General features: G+C 39.5%; 1 protein-coding gene across 4 annotated transcripts in view; it reads right to left on the bottom strand.

The window, feature by feature from the left end:
- The window catches only part of MAPKAPK5 (MAPK activated protein kinase 5), a 39,058-nt gene that overhangs the window by 16,613 nt on the left and 6,611 nt on the right, over nucleotides 1-15,834 (bottom strand). For 3 of the 4 annotated variants that reach the window (XM_077875671.1, XM_077875672.1, XM_077875673.1), the window contains 6 exons: nucleotides 8,928-9,001; nucleotides 7,909-7,984; nucleotides 7,250-7,347; nucleotides 5,449-5,561; nucleotides 3,715-3,800; nucleotides 2,874-2,969 (listed from right to left, as the gene is read on the bottom strand). In XM_077875671.1, the coding sequence (XP_077731797.1) occupies nucleotides 2,874-2,969; nucleotides 3,715-3,800; nucleotides 5,449-5,561; nucleotides 7,250-7,347; nucleotides 7,909-7,984; nucleotides 8,928-9,001 (543 nt within the window). Of the gene's footprint in view, nucleotides 1-2,873; nucleotides 2,970-3,714; nucleotides 3,801-5,448; nucleotides 5,562-7,249; nucleotides 7,348-7,598; nucleotides 7,619-7,908; nucleotides 7,985-8,927; nucleotides 9,002-15,834 lie in introns of those variants that run through there. The other variant, XM_077875674.1, reaches the window with a different exon arrangement.

Genomic DNA, 15,834 nt, shown 5'->3' with positions numbered 1-15,834 from the left:
CTCCCCCTACTTAAGCATCTGACTCCTTCCCCCTACCCCCTTCCTCATGCTCCCTCTAAAATAAATAAATAAATCTTATAAAGAAAAGCTGGGGCAGCCCAGGTGGCTCAGCGGTTTAGCTCCGCCTTCAGCCCAGGGCGTGAAACCTGGAGACCTGGGATTGAATTTCACGTCAGGCTCCCTTCATGGAGCTTGCTTCTCCCTCTCCCTGTGTCTCTGCCTCTCTCTCTCTCTCTCTTTCTGTGTCTCTCATAAATAAATAAATAAATAAAATCTTTTTTTTTTTTTTTAAAAGCTAGAACTATAACCTTTAATAAGAAAACATGAGAAAAATTATGTACATGAGTACAGAAAAATCTCTTAGGAACAAAACCACCAACCGTTTAAAAAAAAAAAAATGAGAGCAGCCCGGGTGGCTCAGCAGTTTAGTGCTGCTTTCAGCCTGGGGCATGATCCTGAGGACCCGGGATCAAGTCCCATGTCAGGCTCCCTGCATGGAGCCTGCTTCTCCCTCTGCCTGTGTCTCTGCCTCTCTCTCTCTCTCCTCTCGTGTTTCTCATGAATAAATAAAATCTTTAAAAAAAAATAAAAATTTTAAAATTTTTAAAAAATGGGTGAGGGGTGTCTGGATGGCTCAGTCAGTTAAGCATCCAACTCTTGTTTTCAGCTCACATCATGATCTCAGGATTGAGATCAAGCCGTATGTCTGGCTCCATGCTGCACACGGAGCCTGCTTGGGATTCTCTCTCTTCCGGTGTCCCTCCCCTCTCTCCCTCTCTCCTTTTTCCCCTCCCCCCCAAAAAAGAATGACTTAGACTTGATCAAAATAAAAAACTTCTGGGGTGCCTGGCTGGTTCAGTCAGTGAAGCATGAAACTCTTAACCTCCAGGTTGTGAGCTCAAGCCCCACACTGCGGGTGGAGATTTCTTAAATAAATAAATAAACAAAAATATAATTTAAAAAAATAAAAAACTGCTGTCACTCTAAAAAGCAAGCCACAGTCTGAAAGAGATATTCATAATATATATGTGATGGGCAGAATAATGGCTTCCCAAAGATGTCCATGTTCTAATCCCTGGGACCTGTAAATATGTTACCCTACACAGAAAAGGGACTTTGAAGATTTTATTAAATGAAGGATCTTGAGATGGGGAACTATCCTGGATTGTCTGGATATATCTAATGTAATCATAATTGTGAAAATGAAGTCAGAGGGTCAGAGTCCAAGATACTGGAAGATACTATAGCACTGGCTTTGTAAATGAAGAAAGAGGCCACCAACCAAAGAATGCAGGCACCTCTCAAAGGTGGAAAAGGTAAGGGAATGGATTCTCTCCCAGAGCTTCCAGAAGGAACACAGTCCTGCCAACACACTGAAACCATTTCAGACTTCTAACCTTTAAAACCATGAGGTAATAAACTGTTGTTTTAAGGCACTATGTTTGTGGCAATTCATGCAGTAGCAATAAAAAGTAATGCACATATACAACAAAAGATTTGTATCCAGAAAATAACTTTTTATACCTCACAATTATAAAACCAACAACCAAAAAACAGGCAAAAGATTTACGCCCATACTTCACAAGAGAAGGTACTCATACTTCACAACTGAATGTCTAATAAACACATAAGAAAATATTCAACAGTTATATAATTAAGAAAACGTTATAATTAAATCCATAATTAAATAATACTATGGACCTAATAAACTAAGATTATAAATACTAACAAACATGAGTGGATGGTAAGAACCATGAAGCAACTGCAACTCTTAGATATTACTGGGGAATATGTAAAATGGTACAACCATTTTGGAAAAGATGTCCCCCAAAACACATAAATGAATGTTCCTACGAGCTTTATTCATAATAGACAAAAATGAAAAAGCCAAAATGGCCATCGGTCAGTCAAAGGATAAACAAATATTAGTCCTCTGTGACAGAATACTACTTAACAACAAAAAGGAGGGCAGCCTGGGTGGCTCAGCGGTTTAGCGCCTGCCTTCACGCCCAGGTCGTGATCCCGGGGTCATGGGATCGGGTCCAGCGTCGGGCTCCCTGCATGGAGCCTGCTCCTCCCTCTGCCTGTGTCTCTGCCTCTCTCTCTCTCTCTCTCCCTGTGTCTCTCATGGATAAATAAATAAAATCTTTAAAAAAAAACAAAAAGGAATTAGCCGCTGAAAGACGCTGAAAGACACAGCAACATGGATGAATTTCAAACACGTACTGAGCAAAAGAAGTGAAATACAACAAGTATAATGAGTTCCATTCATATGATTTTCTACAAAAGGCAAAACTACCCCATAACAACAGAAAGTCGATAAGTGGTTGCCTGCGGCCAGGGACTATGTGGGGAGCAGAATAACTACAAAGGTCCAGGAGAGCTTCTGGAATGATGGAAAGGTTTCATATCTTGACTGTGGTGGTGACCATGCAGGAGTATCTGTCAAAATTCATCAAACTACACTAAAAGTAGTATTTTATTATACATAAATCATACATTGTTTTTAAAATAAGTTGATTTTAAAATAAAATGCCTGGGCAGCCCAGGTGGCTCAGCGGTTTAGCGCTGCCTTCAGCCCAGGGCCTGATCCTGGAGACCGGGGATCGAGTCCCATGTCAGGCTCCCTGCATGGAGCCTGCTTCTCCCTCTACCTGTGTCTCTGCCTGTCTCTCTCATGAATAAATAAATAAAATCTTTAAAAAAATAAAATAAAATAAAACGCCTGCACCTAATTAAGCAGACTGTAGATTTCTGAAGCTGACTTCTCCCCTTCCCATTGGTAATACACACTCACTTGTGCTGTCGAAGAGAAGAAACTTGTCTATAGACAGCCTGGTGACACATCCTGTGGCAGAAACAGAAATGCTTACCTGAGGTGCAACATAATAAGGGGTGAATTGGGGTGTCATCAAGTCACCTTGGTCAATTTTGGCAAATCCAAAGTCACACAACTTCACTGGGGCATCCTGAAATAAAACAAATGGGAGTCCTTGCTCCAGAGTTGTCAGTAAACACTAAAGGAAAATCCAGGTGGAAGACAAGTTACCTTAAGCTGTCTCTCACGAGGTTCTGGCTGACACCTTGAGCCTATGAATAGCAAGTCCTCACATCTGGATTCCTCACAATTATTCATACTGAGGAATTTTTCTTAGTAACACAGAGGTAAAGCATTTTTACCCACTCACAGTTAGCCTTGTTTTGTGACCTGTATATGCAATACTAAAAGTACCCCCTGACTCTATCTACTGGCCCATCATCTCTCTTCAATCCAGGGTGCAACTTCACTTTCAGCATCAGCTTCATGGTTGCCAGAGCAACTTATTCGGTGGGACATGGTACATGGGGCAGGGGGTGAGACTGGAGAGGAAAAAACACCTTATCAGCATTAATGACAAATACAACTATTACACTTCAAGGGAATATTTAACAGCATATAGATTCCTGCCTTTTTAACATCACCTCCAAATCATATCCAGAATCTTAAGTCTTACAAATGTATATCAGTACCATCCAAAATTATCAGTGCAAGGGGTATAACAGAATGTCCTTGAGCCTCTAGCAAGGAAGTGGGGAAAGTAAGCTGCTGGAAGCACTTTGGCTTAATGCTTCTTCACCATGAATTCAGAGCACTCTGAATCTACACCTACACACCCATTCCTGAACTGTGTTGAGAGTGACAACACTAAAATGCAGAAAAACAAGTCATCTCACCAAAGAGTTATCCTTGAAAAGCAGATTTTCAGGCTTGAGGTCTCTGTGAGCGATGTTTAACAAGTGACAGTGCTGTAGAGCCAAAGCTATCTGGAAAAGGACATAATGGAGCAACCATATCTTAGAAAAGATAGCTCTTTAACACCCCTGGCTTAGAGAACTCAGGATATTAATATATATATATCCTTAATTAAGTCAATTAAGACTGTGGCTGGCTTTCAGTTTTACAGCAGAAATTGAGTAAGACTTTGAGTACCAAGAAATAGAAATGAATTCAGCTTAGTTTAGCTGCAACCTGTGTTTCATTAAACAAAAAGAAAAATAAAACAGTAAAACACTTCTTTGTCAAAGTTAAATCCTGTACAAAATGGAAAGAATGAAATGCTTCCAATTCCACTCATCTGAGATGCAACCAGCACTGCAGAGTAAGCGCTGTGCCAGGCAGCCTTCAGCAGGCCTGGGTTTCCCCCCACGGGGCAGTGGGCACTCACACCTGGCTCCGAAGAGAACTGCACTGTCCGGGGGGCTCAATGCCAGGCTCTGCCTTCAAGAAAAATAGAAAGTCGCTAACTGCATTTTTCTACCTTATGTTCCAATTTGCTCATCCCATTTGCTGAAATGAAATGTCACCTGTTTAGATGGGTTTGAAGGGTTTTTGTTTTATACAAGATCCCCTGAGCACATCCTAATATTTGAAATATTTGAAAAATATAAGATGTAATTTTGAAAATTAAATAGAACAAATTCTATCTGTTCTTCAACTCTCAGCATGAAATTGCCCTGGCATTCCAAATATCAGTTCCTCCCTACCAGAAAGGAGGCATCACAAAATGCTTGAGGTACCTGCACATTGTTAGCACCCAAAGCTAAGGCCACCAGCTGCCGTGCAAGTGCAGGTAGTGTACTACCTGAGGGGCAGGTCTTCTGTTAACATGACAAGGGGCTCTGACCCAATCAAGTAGATTTTGATAGTAATTCTCACTATAAGTGGAAAAAAAATGCTTGAGGTTCATGGAAAATTTGGAAGAATTTTCTGTTTAGAACCAGTTGTGCTGATTCCTGCTTTTTGCCTTGCTTGCTTGGCCTGAAGATAAGCCTTGCAGAGTTAGCTTTTCACCTCCTCAAGAGGTTATTTCCAGTTAGATTCCCAGTACTGTTTGTGACATATATCATTTTTCTAGTAATCCAATGTGATGTCAAAATACAGAGACTATAAAAAAAAAAAAAAAAAAAAAAAACCCACACACAAAATACAGAGACTATAATCAGGAATAACCCAGAATTACAAAGACCCAAGAATTCTATTAAAATCTCATGAGGTGACTCATAAGCAAAAAGCATCTTGTATACAATTGTCCCAGAACATATTTTTATCCCATACAATCTTTCAGGTGTTATCAGCAGCAATTTATCTCAAAGTCCAGCAACAGTGCTTGGACACCACATGTTTAAAGATATCTACGGTCTACACAGGAACTAAAAGATTACCTTCCTTCCAGAGTTTATTTAAATCTTCTAGTAGGCAAGCAATTGACAACCACTTAAAAATACAGTCCCCCCCAAAGCATAAAAGGGGTCACAATTCTCCTGTCAAAGCATCTTTTCTGATTACATAACAAAGCAGGCAATGAGAGATCAAATAGAGCTTTTCTTCAAGCTTTCTTTTATTCCCCCCAATGAAATTGTGCTTATTAACCAACATTGTTGGCAGTTTGATTGGTACCCGGGGTTAACTTGCCTGCTTTGTTACTTGGCTGGCTTGCTTCTCTGTAAAGTGCCGGTGCTGGCTGATTCTGTGAAATAGCTCTCCCCCTTCCATCATCTCCATTACAATTAAGAGTCGAGCCCTGTTTGAAAGCATTTGATTTTGTTAAGTTAAAAAAAAAAAAAAAAAAAAAAAAAACCTGAAACATCAAATAGCTAACCTAAGGATACCTCATCTACAAAGTGTGTAACTACTTCCTAAGTCTAGCCCCTTGGAGTTGGACCCCTTGTCACTACCAACTGGATGCTACAGACAAGGAATATCCTTTACTTAGAACTTTCTAAGAAGCTAAAATGGAAATAAAATAAGTTTTGAAGACAATGATCCTCTTGAAGATACTGTACTTAGTTATTACCAGATGTTAAAGAGGAGTGATCTTTTAAGTGATGTTTTGTACTGCATTTAGGGCAGCTAGATGGAAAGTATATTGAAAACGGAATACGGCTGTACAGGATATGAATCTCAAGTCAGCTGGCTGGTGTTGGGCTAGCCTGGTTATTCACTCTCATTCTGCATCTGTCTGTTTCTGTGTCTATGTCTGTGTGTCTCTCTCCACTCCTTCCCCCACTACACTAGTTTTCCATGTGAGCCACAGCATACCCAGCAAGACAGCCGGACAGGGTTACACAGCTACTAAAGAAAAGCAAAAATTTTCATGTTGTTAAGAAAAAATCGTAATTCTGGTTATCATTCTTTTATACAAATGCTTCCAGTTTCTATCCAAATGCTTTCACCAACAGAGCACAGTTGTAAGAAACAGTCATTTGATTTCCCATTTGTTTTTACAAATCCATCTTCTTTTTTCCACCCAAAGACTCCTACCCATCCCCTTCAAATCCTAGCACCCACATTACCACTCTGTGAGATACCTTGTCTCCCCAGCCTACAGTGAGCAGCTCTCCTCTCCTTTATAAGCTCAAGATATTTTATGGATGCCTCTCCTTGCTGCCTATCACATTGCTATGATGATAGATTTACATCTCAGTCTCCAATAGAAATCATACCTTATTTAACCTTGAATTACTCCCTGGAATGCCACCCATTTGGCAGCTAAAAAAATAATATTGATTTCCTCCTTTAAAAGGGACGTCAGGGGATCCCTGGGTGGCGCAGCGGTTTAGCGCCTGCCTTTGGCCCAGGGCGCGATCCTGGAGACCCGGGATCGAATCCCACATCGGGCTCCCGGTGCATGGAGCCTGCTTCTCCCTCTGCCTGTGTCTCTGCCTCTCTCTCTCTCTCTGTGTGACTATCATAAATAAATTAATAAATAAATAAATAAATAAATAAATAAATAAATAAATAAATAAATAAATAAATAAAAGGGACGTCAGGCTAAATAAGGGCTTTTTGCCATATCAATGTAAGCCAGTGCCTAATAATATTTGGTCCCCTTTCACTAATTTGAAATAGAATCTGTTTTAATTCCACATTACATACTTTTCTTTTCTTTAAAGAGAAAGTAATCACAATAATCAGGGTCCCAGAGAGTATATGGGGCATAGCTGAAACAAGACTGGCAATGAGTGGGTAACTATTGAGGTTCAGTGATGGGTACCTGAGAATTCATTTCATAATTCTGTCTGCTTTTACAAATGTTTGAGACTTTCCAAAATCAAAAGAAGAGAGAAAGAGGGAGGGAGGCAGGGAGGGAAGGAGGGATGGTGAGAAAAGGGGGTGGGGAAAAGAGCACAAAAGAGAGGAAAACCCCACTATACCTTGGCCTACATGTGGAGAGGTGGACATGTGGTGCTGACCTCCATGTGGTCTTACCTGGGGCTGGACTCATGAGGAAACTGTACACTGTTAGCAAACACTTCAATAATTTGGACTATATTTGGGTGTGTGGCACACATCATGTGCAGACGTACCTTAAAGAGAACAGATGAAACATTTCACCTCACCGACAGATTTACTTTCTGCTGCCCACCCCCATTAGCAAATGAAAAATCTGGCAGATAACTCATTTGTCTCAGAAATTTTCATATACCCCTAAGCAAAAGAATACATTTTCCATTGCACATGTCACTAATATGTCATCACCACACTCAGATGATTTAAAACAAACATATATTTTTTAGAACTAGAAACATATCCTTACAGCCCTCCTGCACACACTTACAGGACACTAGCCACCATTCTCCGCTCTTCGAGGACCTTGTCCAATAAGTATAAGCTGAGGTAAACCTAAATACTTCAGGGTATAAGAACCACATTAATTAAAGAACAAGAGGTGGTTGAAAGGAAGTAAGATTGACAGGCTTTGGTACTGGTAGATGTGGGACTGCTTTATAATGATAAAGCAATAGGAAAAGGGGTAAATAAAATTCTGTATGCATCTCTATATTCCCTCCTGGAAGCTGCCTTGTAAAAAAAAATAATTCTTAGGCACTTCCAATATTTAGGCAAATCAAGGCAATAAAGGGCCATACCTCATTTCTAGCTTTTGGACGATCAAAAAGAATTTTCAGTGCAAACCGTTCTTGAGTAGATTTCTTTACACAGACTCTAGATTTGGAGGAAAAAAATTCAATCAGAAATCATCTATGTTACAGTGAAAACTAATTTAACAAGTTTGTTCTTTTAGAATTGCACTTCTAATCAAGAATATATCCAGGTGCATCCAAACAAATTTGCCCCTAGAGCTAGCAGGTGGAGAGGCAGAAAAGCCATCTTTACCCACCCACCCTGCACAGGCCTCAGCTCCTGAGCCATGAGGAAGCATCCTGAGGATGGATGGCCAAGAATGGCCTCTACTCACGACAGGTGACTCTCACAGTAGCTCTGCAGTCTCACTATGTATATGTGTGTGTGAGACTTTTTTTTTTTTCTTCTTTTTTTTTTAAGAGAGAGAGACGGGACTCCTGGGTGGCTCAGCGGTTGAGAGTCTATCTTTGGCTCAGGGCATGATCCCAGGGTTCTGGGATCGAGTCCCACATTGGGCTCCCTGTGAGGTGCCTGCTTTTCTCTCTCCCTATGTCTCTGCCTTCTGTGTCTCTCATGAATAAATAAATAAAATCTTAAAAAGAGAGAGAGAGAGAGAGAGAATGAGGGGGGGTGGGGCCGCAGAGGGAGGAGAGAATCTTAAGCAGGCTCTATGCCTAGTGCAAGCCCAACACAGGGCTCAATCTCACAACCCTGAGATCATGACTTGAGCTGAAATCGAGAGTCAAACACTTAACCAACTTGGCCACCCAGGTGCCTCAGTCTTGATATCTTAAATGAGTCTATGTCACAGACCGTGTGACATAGTGACTCAGTCACTAAAATGTGACTCAGTCACTTAAATATATTTCTAAATGGATGAGAAAAAGCCTAACATTAATACCTCCACTTGTTAAAATTAAAGCTATTTCACAAATCTGGCACAGCTGATGCTTCTAATGTACAATGTTCGTCAAATGGCCCTTTGCAGAGTAATTCTGCCATAGTTTGCATGTGGGTCTCTTACCTAACTGGACCACTAATTCCAGCTCCCAGCTTCTGAGTCCAATTGATATTGTATTCCTCTAAAATAGAGGTTTCCTATTAAAACAAAAAAAGGGAGGGGCAGACAATGATTCTCCAATTAAAAAAACAAATAATTGAGCAGGGTGAGACAACCTTACCACTCAATATCTCATCTTCTAAAAGAAACTGATACTAGGGTTTTGCATTCTTTTGGCTTTATAATTAGGTATTTTGTCTAAATGACTTAGGCACTGTTTTCCAGCACAAGAGAAAGCAAACACTTTTGGAAAAGAAGAAATTCTTCAGCTCATCTACAGGTCCATTTGAGTAGATACTCAGTGTTTTTCGGGGAGGGTACAGAGTGTGAGAGGAAGATATTCTTTTAAAATGCTTCACTACTGAATATTCACTTACTAAAATGGTCAGTATATTTTCTGAGGTTCCAGAAAGACTGGTCTCATACATGCTTCTATGATACTGAGGCCTAAACCCTTGAACAAGCTGATCAAATTATTGGAATAACTAAATGATTTTAATCTTAAAAGTTCAAATAAGGTAGTAGTGAATATAATAAGTTTATCTAATTTTCAAGTGTTGTATTCATTAACTGTATTTTTTATAGTTTTCAATTGTTTATTTACAATTTTAATAGCTTTCAATAGTTCCAGGTATTGTCTCTATGGTTTAGTGGAAGTGTTTATGGAATTCCTGTCTAAACACTGTATGTTGAACTTCTGTTGCCATAGGCTTTCAGGCATGAAAGCCATCCATATATTTAAGTTGTGACAGGCTAAAATTCATTTTTCAGGGTTCCACAGGAAGAAAAGGAAACCAAATGGAGACCTTGAGAAAGTAGGCTGGGACTCATGACACTTTCAAATTGTTTTCCTGCAAAATCTAGTAGAATCCTGATTCCCAGTATATGGGAACAGGATATCTGTCCATGTAACACACACTCATTGAGCAACTGGTGTGTGCCAGACACCAGACTAAGTTCAGAGACAAAAACAGAACTTCTGCTCAATTAATATGCAAAAATACAAAATAAGCTTGGACTGGTCATCATCTCCACTTTTCTGATACCCAGTTCTTGATAAAAGTTCTCATTATATAATAAATGCTCAATAATTGGAATGAAAGACCAGAAAGGTAGACTAAAGCCAAATGAGAGAGGGATATTAATTTGGGAAAGATCAGTAAGATCATTACACAAACTCCCTTCTGAAAAACTGTACTTCAGGGTTAAGGAGCTTGTCAAGGTCACACAGTGAGTTACAAGCACTAGTAAGACTAGAATCTAAGCTTTGGCTTCTTCCCTAGCACCATTCTAGCTATTAAAGGTAACTGCCTTACACTGAAGATTAGGGACAAATCTTGCCCACTCAGGGAGGTCCCAGGCTCTGCCCCAGTCACTACCTCCTAAACAGAATTCAAACCTACCCACTTAACTTGCCTCCTCCTTCATGTTTCCATGAGTAGACTGTTTGAGAAGACAGGAGGAATACAGGATTGGGAAAGAGGGAGTTGGGAGTATAGTCTAAGCTTCATGGTAGAGTAAAATCATTTGCTAGACCTCTCCTTCTTCTCAACTCTAATGAATATGTACATTCATAGGAGATTCAGGAGAAAGAGTTTTTTTCCATGGAATTATCTGTCATAAACAGATCAAGGGACTATTCATTTGCACAGTTCCTGGGATGTGAAAATAACGTTAGACCAAAGTCACTGTGCTGGTGCTTATTCAGATGGTACTTTACCTGATACACAGCCAAGACTATTCAACTTGGAGAGGTTCTGACAAGAGTTTTAACACTTGACTTTACGGGAAGTAAGAGAGGCACTACCAGGCCTCCCTACAGCTCTGATTTCTGAACCCTGTTTTCCTTACACCTCTTGTCCTCTTTTCCAGGTTTAGTTCTCACTTTTGGTGATGGTGCCATAAACATTAACCCGTCTAAGTCTTCAAGAAGCCCAACTGGGGAGGAGAAGTAACACTCTCACATCTGTCAACTCTTCTATGTGTAGATGGCTTATTTTCTCACATATTTTAATGACAAAGGAGAATGTAGGAAGGCATAATTCACTGAAATAAATTATATACTACTTCAAAGGCATCAATGAAAAACACTGAATTCTGCTAAAGAAATATAAATACTACCTTAAATTAATAAGGATATAAATACATGGAATGAAGTAATTCTTCTAAATCCTTCCAAGGGCCAGGAAATCACGACCCACAGACAAAACTATCCATTGTCTGTTTTTGCAAATAATAGGAATATTTGTGACAAATACAAAAAAGGTCCAACTACAGCTGTCGGTAAGACTTATACTTTAGATTCAGACAAGCAAACGAGTTAAAAAGATTTCAACAAATGGTGCTGGGGTAGACTATCCACATGCAAAGAACAAAGGTGGATGCTTAATCCTATATACAAAAACCGAAAATGGATCAAAGACCTTACTGTAAGACCTAAAACAATAAAATTCTCAGAAGAAAACATAAGACACAAGTTTCATAACATTGTATTTGGCAATGATTTCTTGGATAAGACACCAAAGGAACAGGAAATGAAAGAAAAACCAGATAAGATGAAGATGAAAATCTAAAAATTTTGTGCATCATAAAACACTATTAACAGTAAAAAAGGCAACCCACATAATGGGAAGAAAATATTTGCAGATCAAGTATCTAATAAAGGATTAATACCCAGAATATACAAGAATTCCTAAAACTCAACAAAAAAACCCAAACCACCTGATTCAAAACTGGTCAAAGAACTTGAATAGAGGGGCACCTGGGTGGCTCAGTTGGTTGGGCATCTGCTTTCAGCTCAGGTCATGATCTAGCCTGGGATCAAGCCCCGCATCAGGCTCTGTGCTGAGCGGGGAGTCTGTTTCTCCCTCTCCTTCTGCCCCTTCCCTGTTCCTTCTCTCTCTCTTGTTCACTCTCTCTCAAATAAATAAAATCTTAAAAAAAAAAAAAAAAACTTGAATAGACATTTCCCCAAAAATATACAAACAGCCAATAAACACAGGAAAAGATGTTCAGCATCACTAATCGTGAAGAAAATGCAAATCAGGGATCCCTGGGTGGCGCAGCGGTTTAGCGCCTGCCTTTGGCCCAGGGCGTGATCCTGGAGACCCGGGATCAAATCCCACGTCAGGCTCCCGGTGCATGGAGCCTGCTTCTCCCTCTGCCTATGTCTCTGCCTCTCTCTCTCTCTCTGTGTGTGACTATCATAAATAAATGAAAAAAAAAAAAAAAAAAGAAAATGCAAATCAAAACTCCAATGAGATACAACCTCACACTCATTAGGATAGCTACTATCAAAAAACAAATAAACAGGGATGCCTGAATGGCTCAGTCAGTTAGGAATCAGATTTTGATCTCAGCTTAGGTCTTGATCTCAGTGTTGTGTGTTCAAGGCCCACACTGGGCTCCACCCTGGGTGTGAAGACTGCTTAAAAAACAAACAGAAAATAACAAGTGTTGGTGAGGATATGGAGAAATTGGAACCCTTGTGCACCGCTGGTGGTAATATACAATGGTACATTTCCAATGCCATAGAAAACAGTATGGCAGTTCCTCAAAAAAATTAAAGATAGAATTACCGTATGATTCAGCAATTCTAACTGTGAGTATATACCCCAAAGAACTGAAAGCAGCATCTTTAAGAGATATTTGTAAATCTATATCCATAACAACACTATTCACAATAGCTAAAACATGGAAGGGACCTAAGTGCCTGTATACATATGATGGAATATTATTCAGCCTTAAAAAGTAAGGAAATTCAGAAATATGCTATAATATGGAAGAATCTTGAGAATATTATGCTAAGTGAAATAATTCAGTCACAAAAAGACAAATACTGTATAACTCCATTTTTCTAAGGTGCTTAGAGTAGTCAATATTATAGAGACAGAAAGTAGAAAGGTGGCTGGTAGAGACTCGGGGAAAGGGGCCACGGGAGTTACCATTTAATGGGTACAGAGTTTCAATTTTACAAGACCAAAAAAATTATATGGATGGATGGTGGATGGTTGTGCAACATTATAAATATATTTAATACCAGTGAAGCATACACTTAAAAATGGTTATTTGGGCAGCCCCCGTGGCTCAGCGGTTTAGTGCTGCCTTGCCCAGGGCGTGATCCTAGAGTCACGGGATCGCATCCCACATCGGGCTCCTTGCATGGAGCCTGCTTCTCCCTTTGCCTCTGTCTCTACCTCTCTCTCTCTGTGTGTCTCTCATGAATAAATTTAAAAAATTAAAATTAAAAATAAAAATGGTTAAAATGGTAAATTTTGTTACAAGTAATTTTATTACAACTTATTAAATGGAAAAAGAAGGATCCCTGGGTGGCGCAGCGGTTTAGCGGCTGCCTTTGGCCCAGGGCGCGATCCTGGAGACCCGGGATCGGATCCCACGTCAGGCTCCCGGTGCATGGAGCCTGCTTCTCCCTCTGCCTACGTCTCTGCCTCTCTCTCTCTCTCTCTGTGTGACTATCATAAATAAATTAAAAAATTAAAAATAAAAAAAAATAAATGGAAAAAGAAGAGGATGGAAAAGATATACAATGAGTAACCACAGGAGAGCTGAAGAAACTATACAGACAATACACAAAATAAGACTTTAAAACAAACTGTTGGGACACCTGGGGTGGCTCAGCACTTGAGTGCCTGCCTTCAGCTCAGGGTGTGATCCCAGTCCCGGGATCGAGTCCCACATCGGAGCCTGCTTCTCCCTCTGCCTCTCTCTGTGTATCTCTCATGAATAAATAAATAAAATCTTAAAAAAAAAAAAAAAAGATGTTAATAGAGAGGCACTTTTTAAAAAGATAAGGTCAATTCACCAGGAAGATATGATTATAAACATATATGCAGGTCCCAAACAACAGAGTTCAAAAATACATGAAGCAAAAATTAACAGAATATAGGAGGAAAATAGATAATTCAAAAATAGTATTTGGGAGCTGCCCAGGCGACTCAGTGGTTTAGCACAGCCTTCAGCCCAGGGCCTGATCCTAGAGACCCAGGATCGAGTCCCACGTCAGGCTCCCTGCATGGAGCCTTCTTCTTCCTCTGCCTGTGTCTCTGCCTCTCTCTCTCTCTGTCTCTCATGAATAAATAAAATCTTTAAAAATAATAATAATAGTTGGAGGAGCACCTGGGTGGCTCAGTCGGTTGTCTGCCTTCCACTCAGGTCAGAATCTCAAAGTCCTGGGATTGAGGCCCACATCCAGCTCCCTGCTCAGCAAGTAGCCTACTTCCCCCTCTCCTTCTGACTGCCACTCTGCCTGCTTGTGCTCTCTAAAAATTAAATAAAATGACAATAATAATAATAATAATAATATTTAATAATATTATTGGAATCCCTAAATAACAATAATTTAATAATGTTATTGATTATAACATTAATATTATAAATGTAATTATTAATATTAATAATATTTAATATTATTGGAATCCTAAATAATTTATTATTATTATTATTATTATTATTATTATTATTATTATTTAGGGATTCCAATACTGCCACCCTCAATAATAGAAAAGCCAGACAGAAAATCAGCAAGATGTAGAAGATAACACTGTCAACTGTATGTAGAAGATAACATGTCAAGATAACATGTCAACTTGACTTGACATCTATAGAACATTATATCGGACAGCCTAGGTGGCTCAGTGGTTTAGCACTGCCTATGGCCCGGGGCGTGATCCTGGAGACCCGGAATCGAGTCCCATGTTGGGTTTCCAGCATGGAGCCTCCTTCTTCCTCTGCCAGTGTCTCTGCCTCTCTCTTACTCTCTCTCTCTCTCATGAATAAATAAGTAAAATCTTAAAATAAAAAAAAAAAACAAAACACCATATCCAACAACAAAGGAATATACATTCCTCCCAAGTAAATATGGAATATTCTTTAGGATAAACCATATGCCGGATCATAAGTCTCAACAAATTTTTAAAAACTGAAATTATATAAAGTTCTTCAACCACCAATGGAATTAAGCTAGAAATCAACAAAAATGTAAAAATTACATAATACAGGACAGGACACCTGGTGGCTCATGGTGGCTCAGCAGTTGAGCATCTGACTTCAGCTCAAGTCAGGATCCCAGGGTTAAGGGATGGAGTCCTGCACTGGGCTCCCCGCGGGGAGCCAGCTTCTTCCTCTGCTTATGTCTCTGCCTCTCTGTCTCTCTCATGAATAAATAAAAATAAAATCTTTTTTAAAATTGGGTAATACTTCTAAATAACCAATAGGTCAAAGAAGAAACAGGGAAATTATTAACAAAATATTTTGATCTGAATGAAAATAAAAACACAATACAGTAGTCCCCCTTGTCTGTCCCAAGACTCCCAGGGGATGCCTGAAACCAGAGAGAGTACCAAATCCTATATATACTGTTTTTCCTATATATACATATCTATGATAAAGAAAGATCACAAATCAATAACGTAAGCTTCTATCTTGAAAAACTAGAAAAAAAAAATACTCAAGGTAAGCAGAAATAATAAACACTAAAGCAGAAATCAATAAAATACAAGACAGAAAACTCAAAACCAAAAGTTGAGTCTTCAAGATAACCAAATTAACAACCTTTGCTAGACTGACAGAAAAAAAGATACAAATTATTATTAGAAATTAAAGAGGGCAGCCCGGGTGGCTCAGCAGTTTAGCTCCGACTTCAGCCCAGGGCCTGATCTGGGGACCCAGGATTGAGTCCCACATCGGGCTCCCTGCATGGAGCCTGCTTCTCCCTGTCTGTGTCTCTGCCCCCCCCCCCCCCGTCTCATGAATAAATACATAAAAATCTTAAAAAAAAAAAAAAAGAAAGAAACAAAGAAAGAAAGAAAGAAATTAATTAATTAATTAATTAATTAATTAGAGAGGGAGCATC

This window comes from Canis aureus, chromosome 27 (assembly GCF_053574225.1).
Source record: "Canis aureus isolate CA01 chromosome 27, VMU_Caureus_v.1.0, whole genome shotgun sequence".
Classification (NCBI taxonomy): Eukaryota; Metazoa; Chordata; class Mammalia; order Carnivora; family Canidae; genus Canis; species Canis aureus.
The sequence above is the reverse complement of the archived record's forward strand: the minus strand, read 5'-3'. Positions and strand labels throughout refer to the sequence as shown.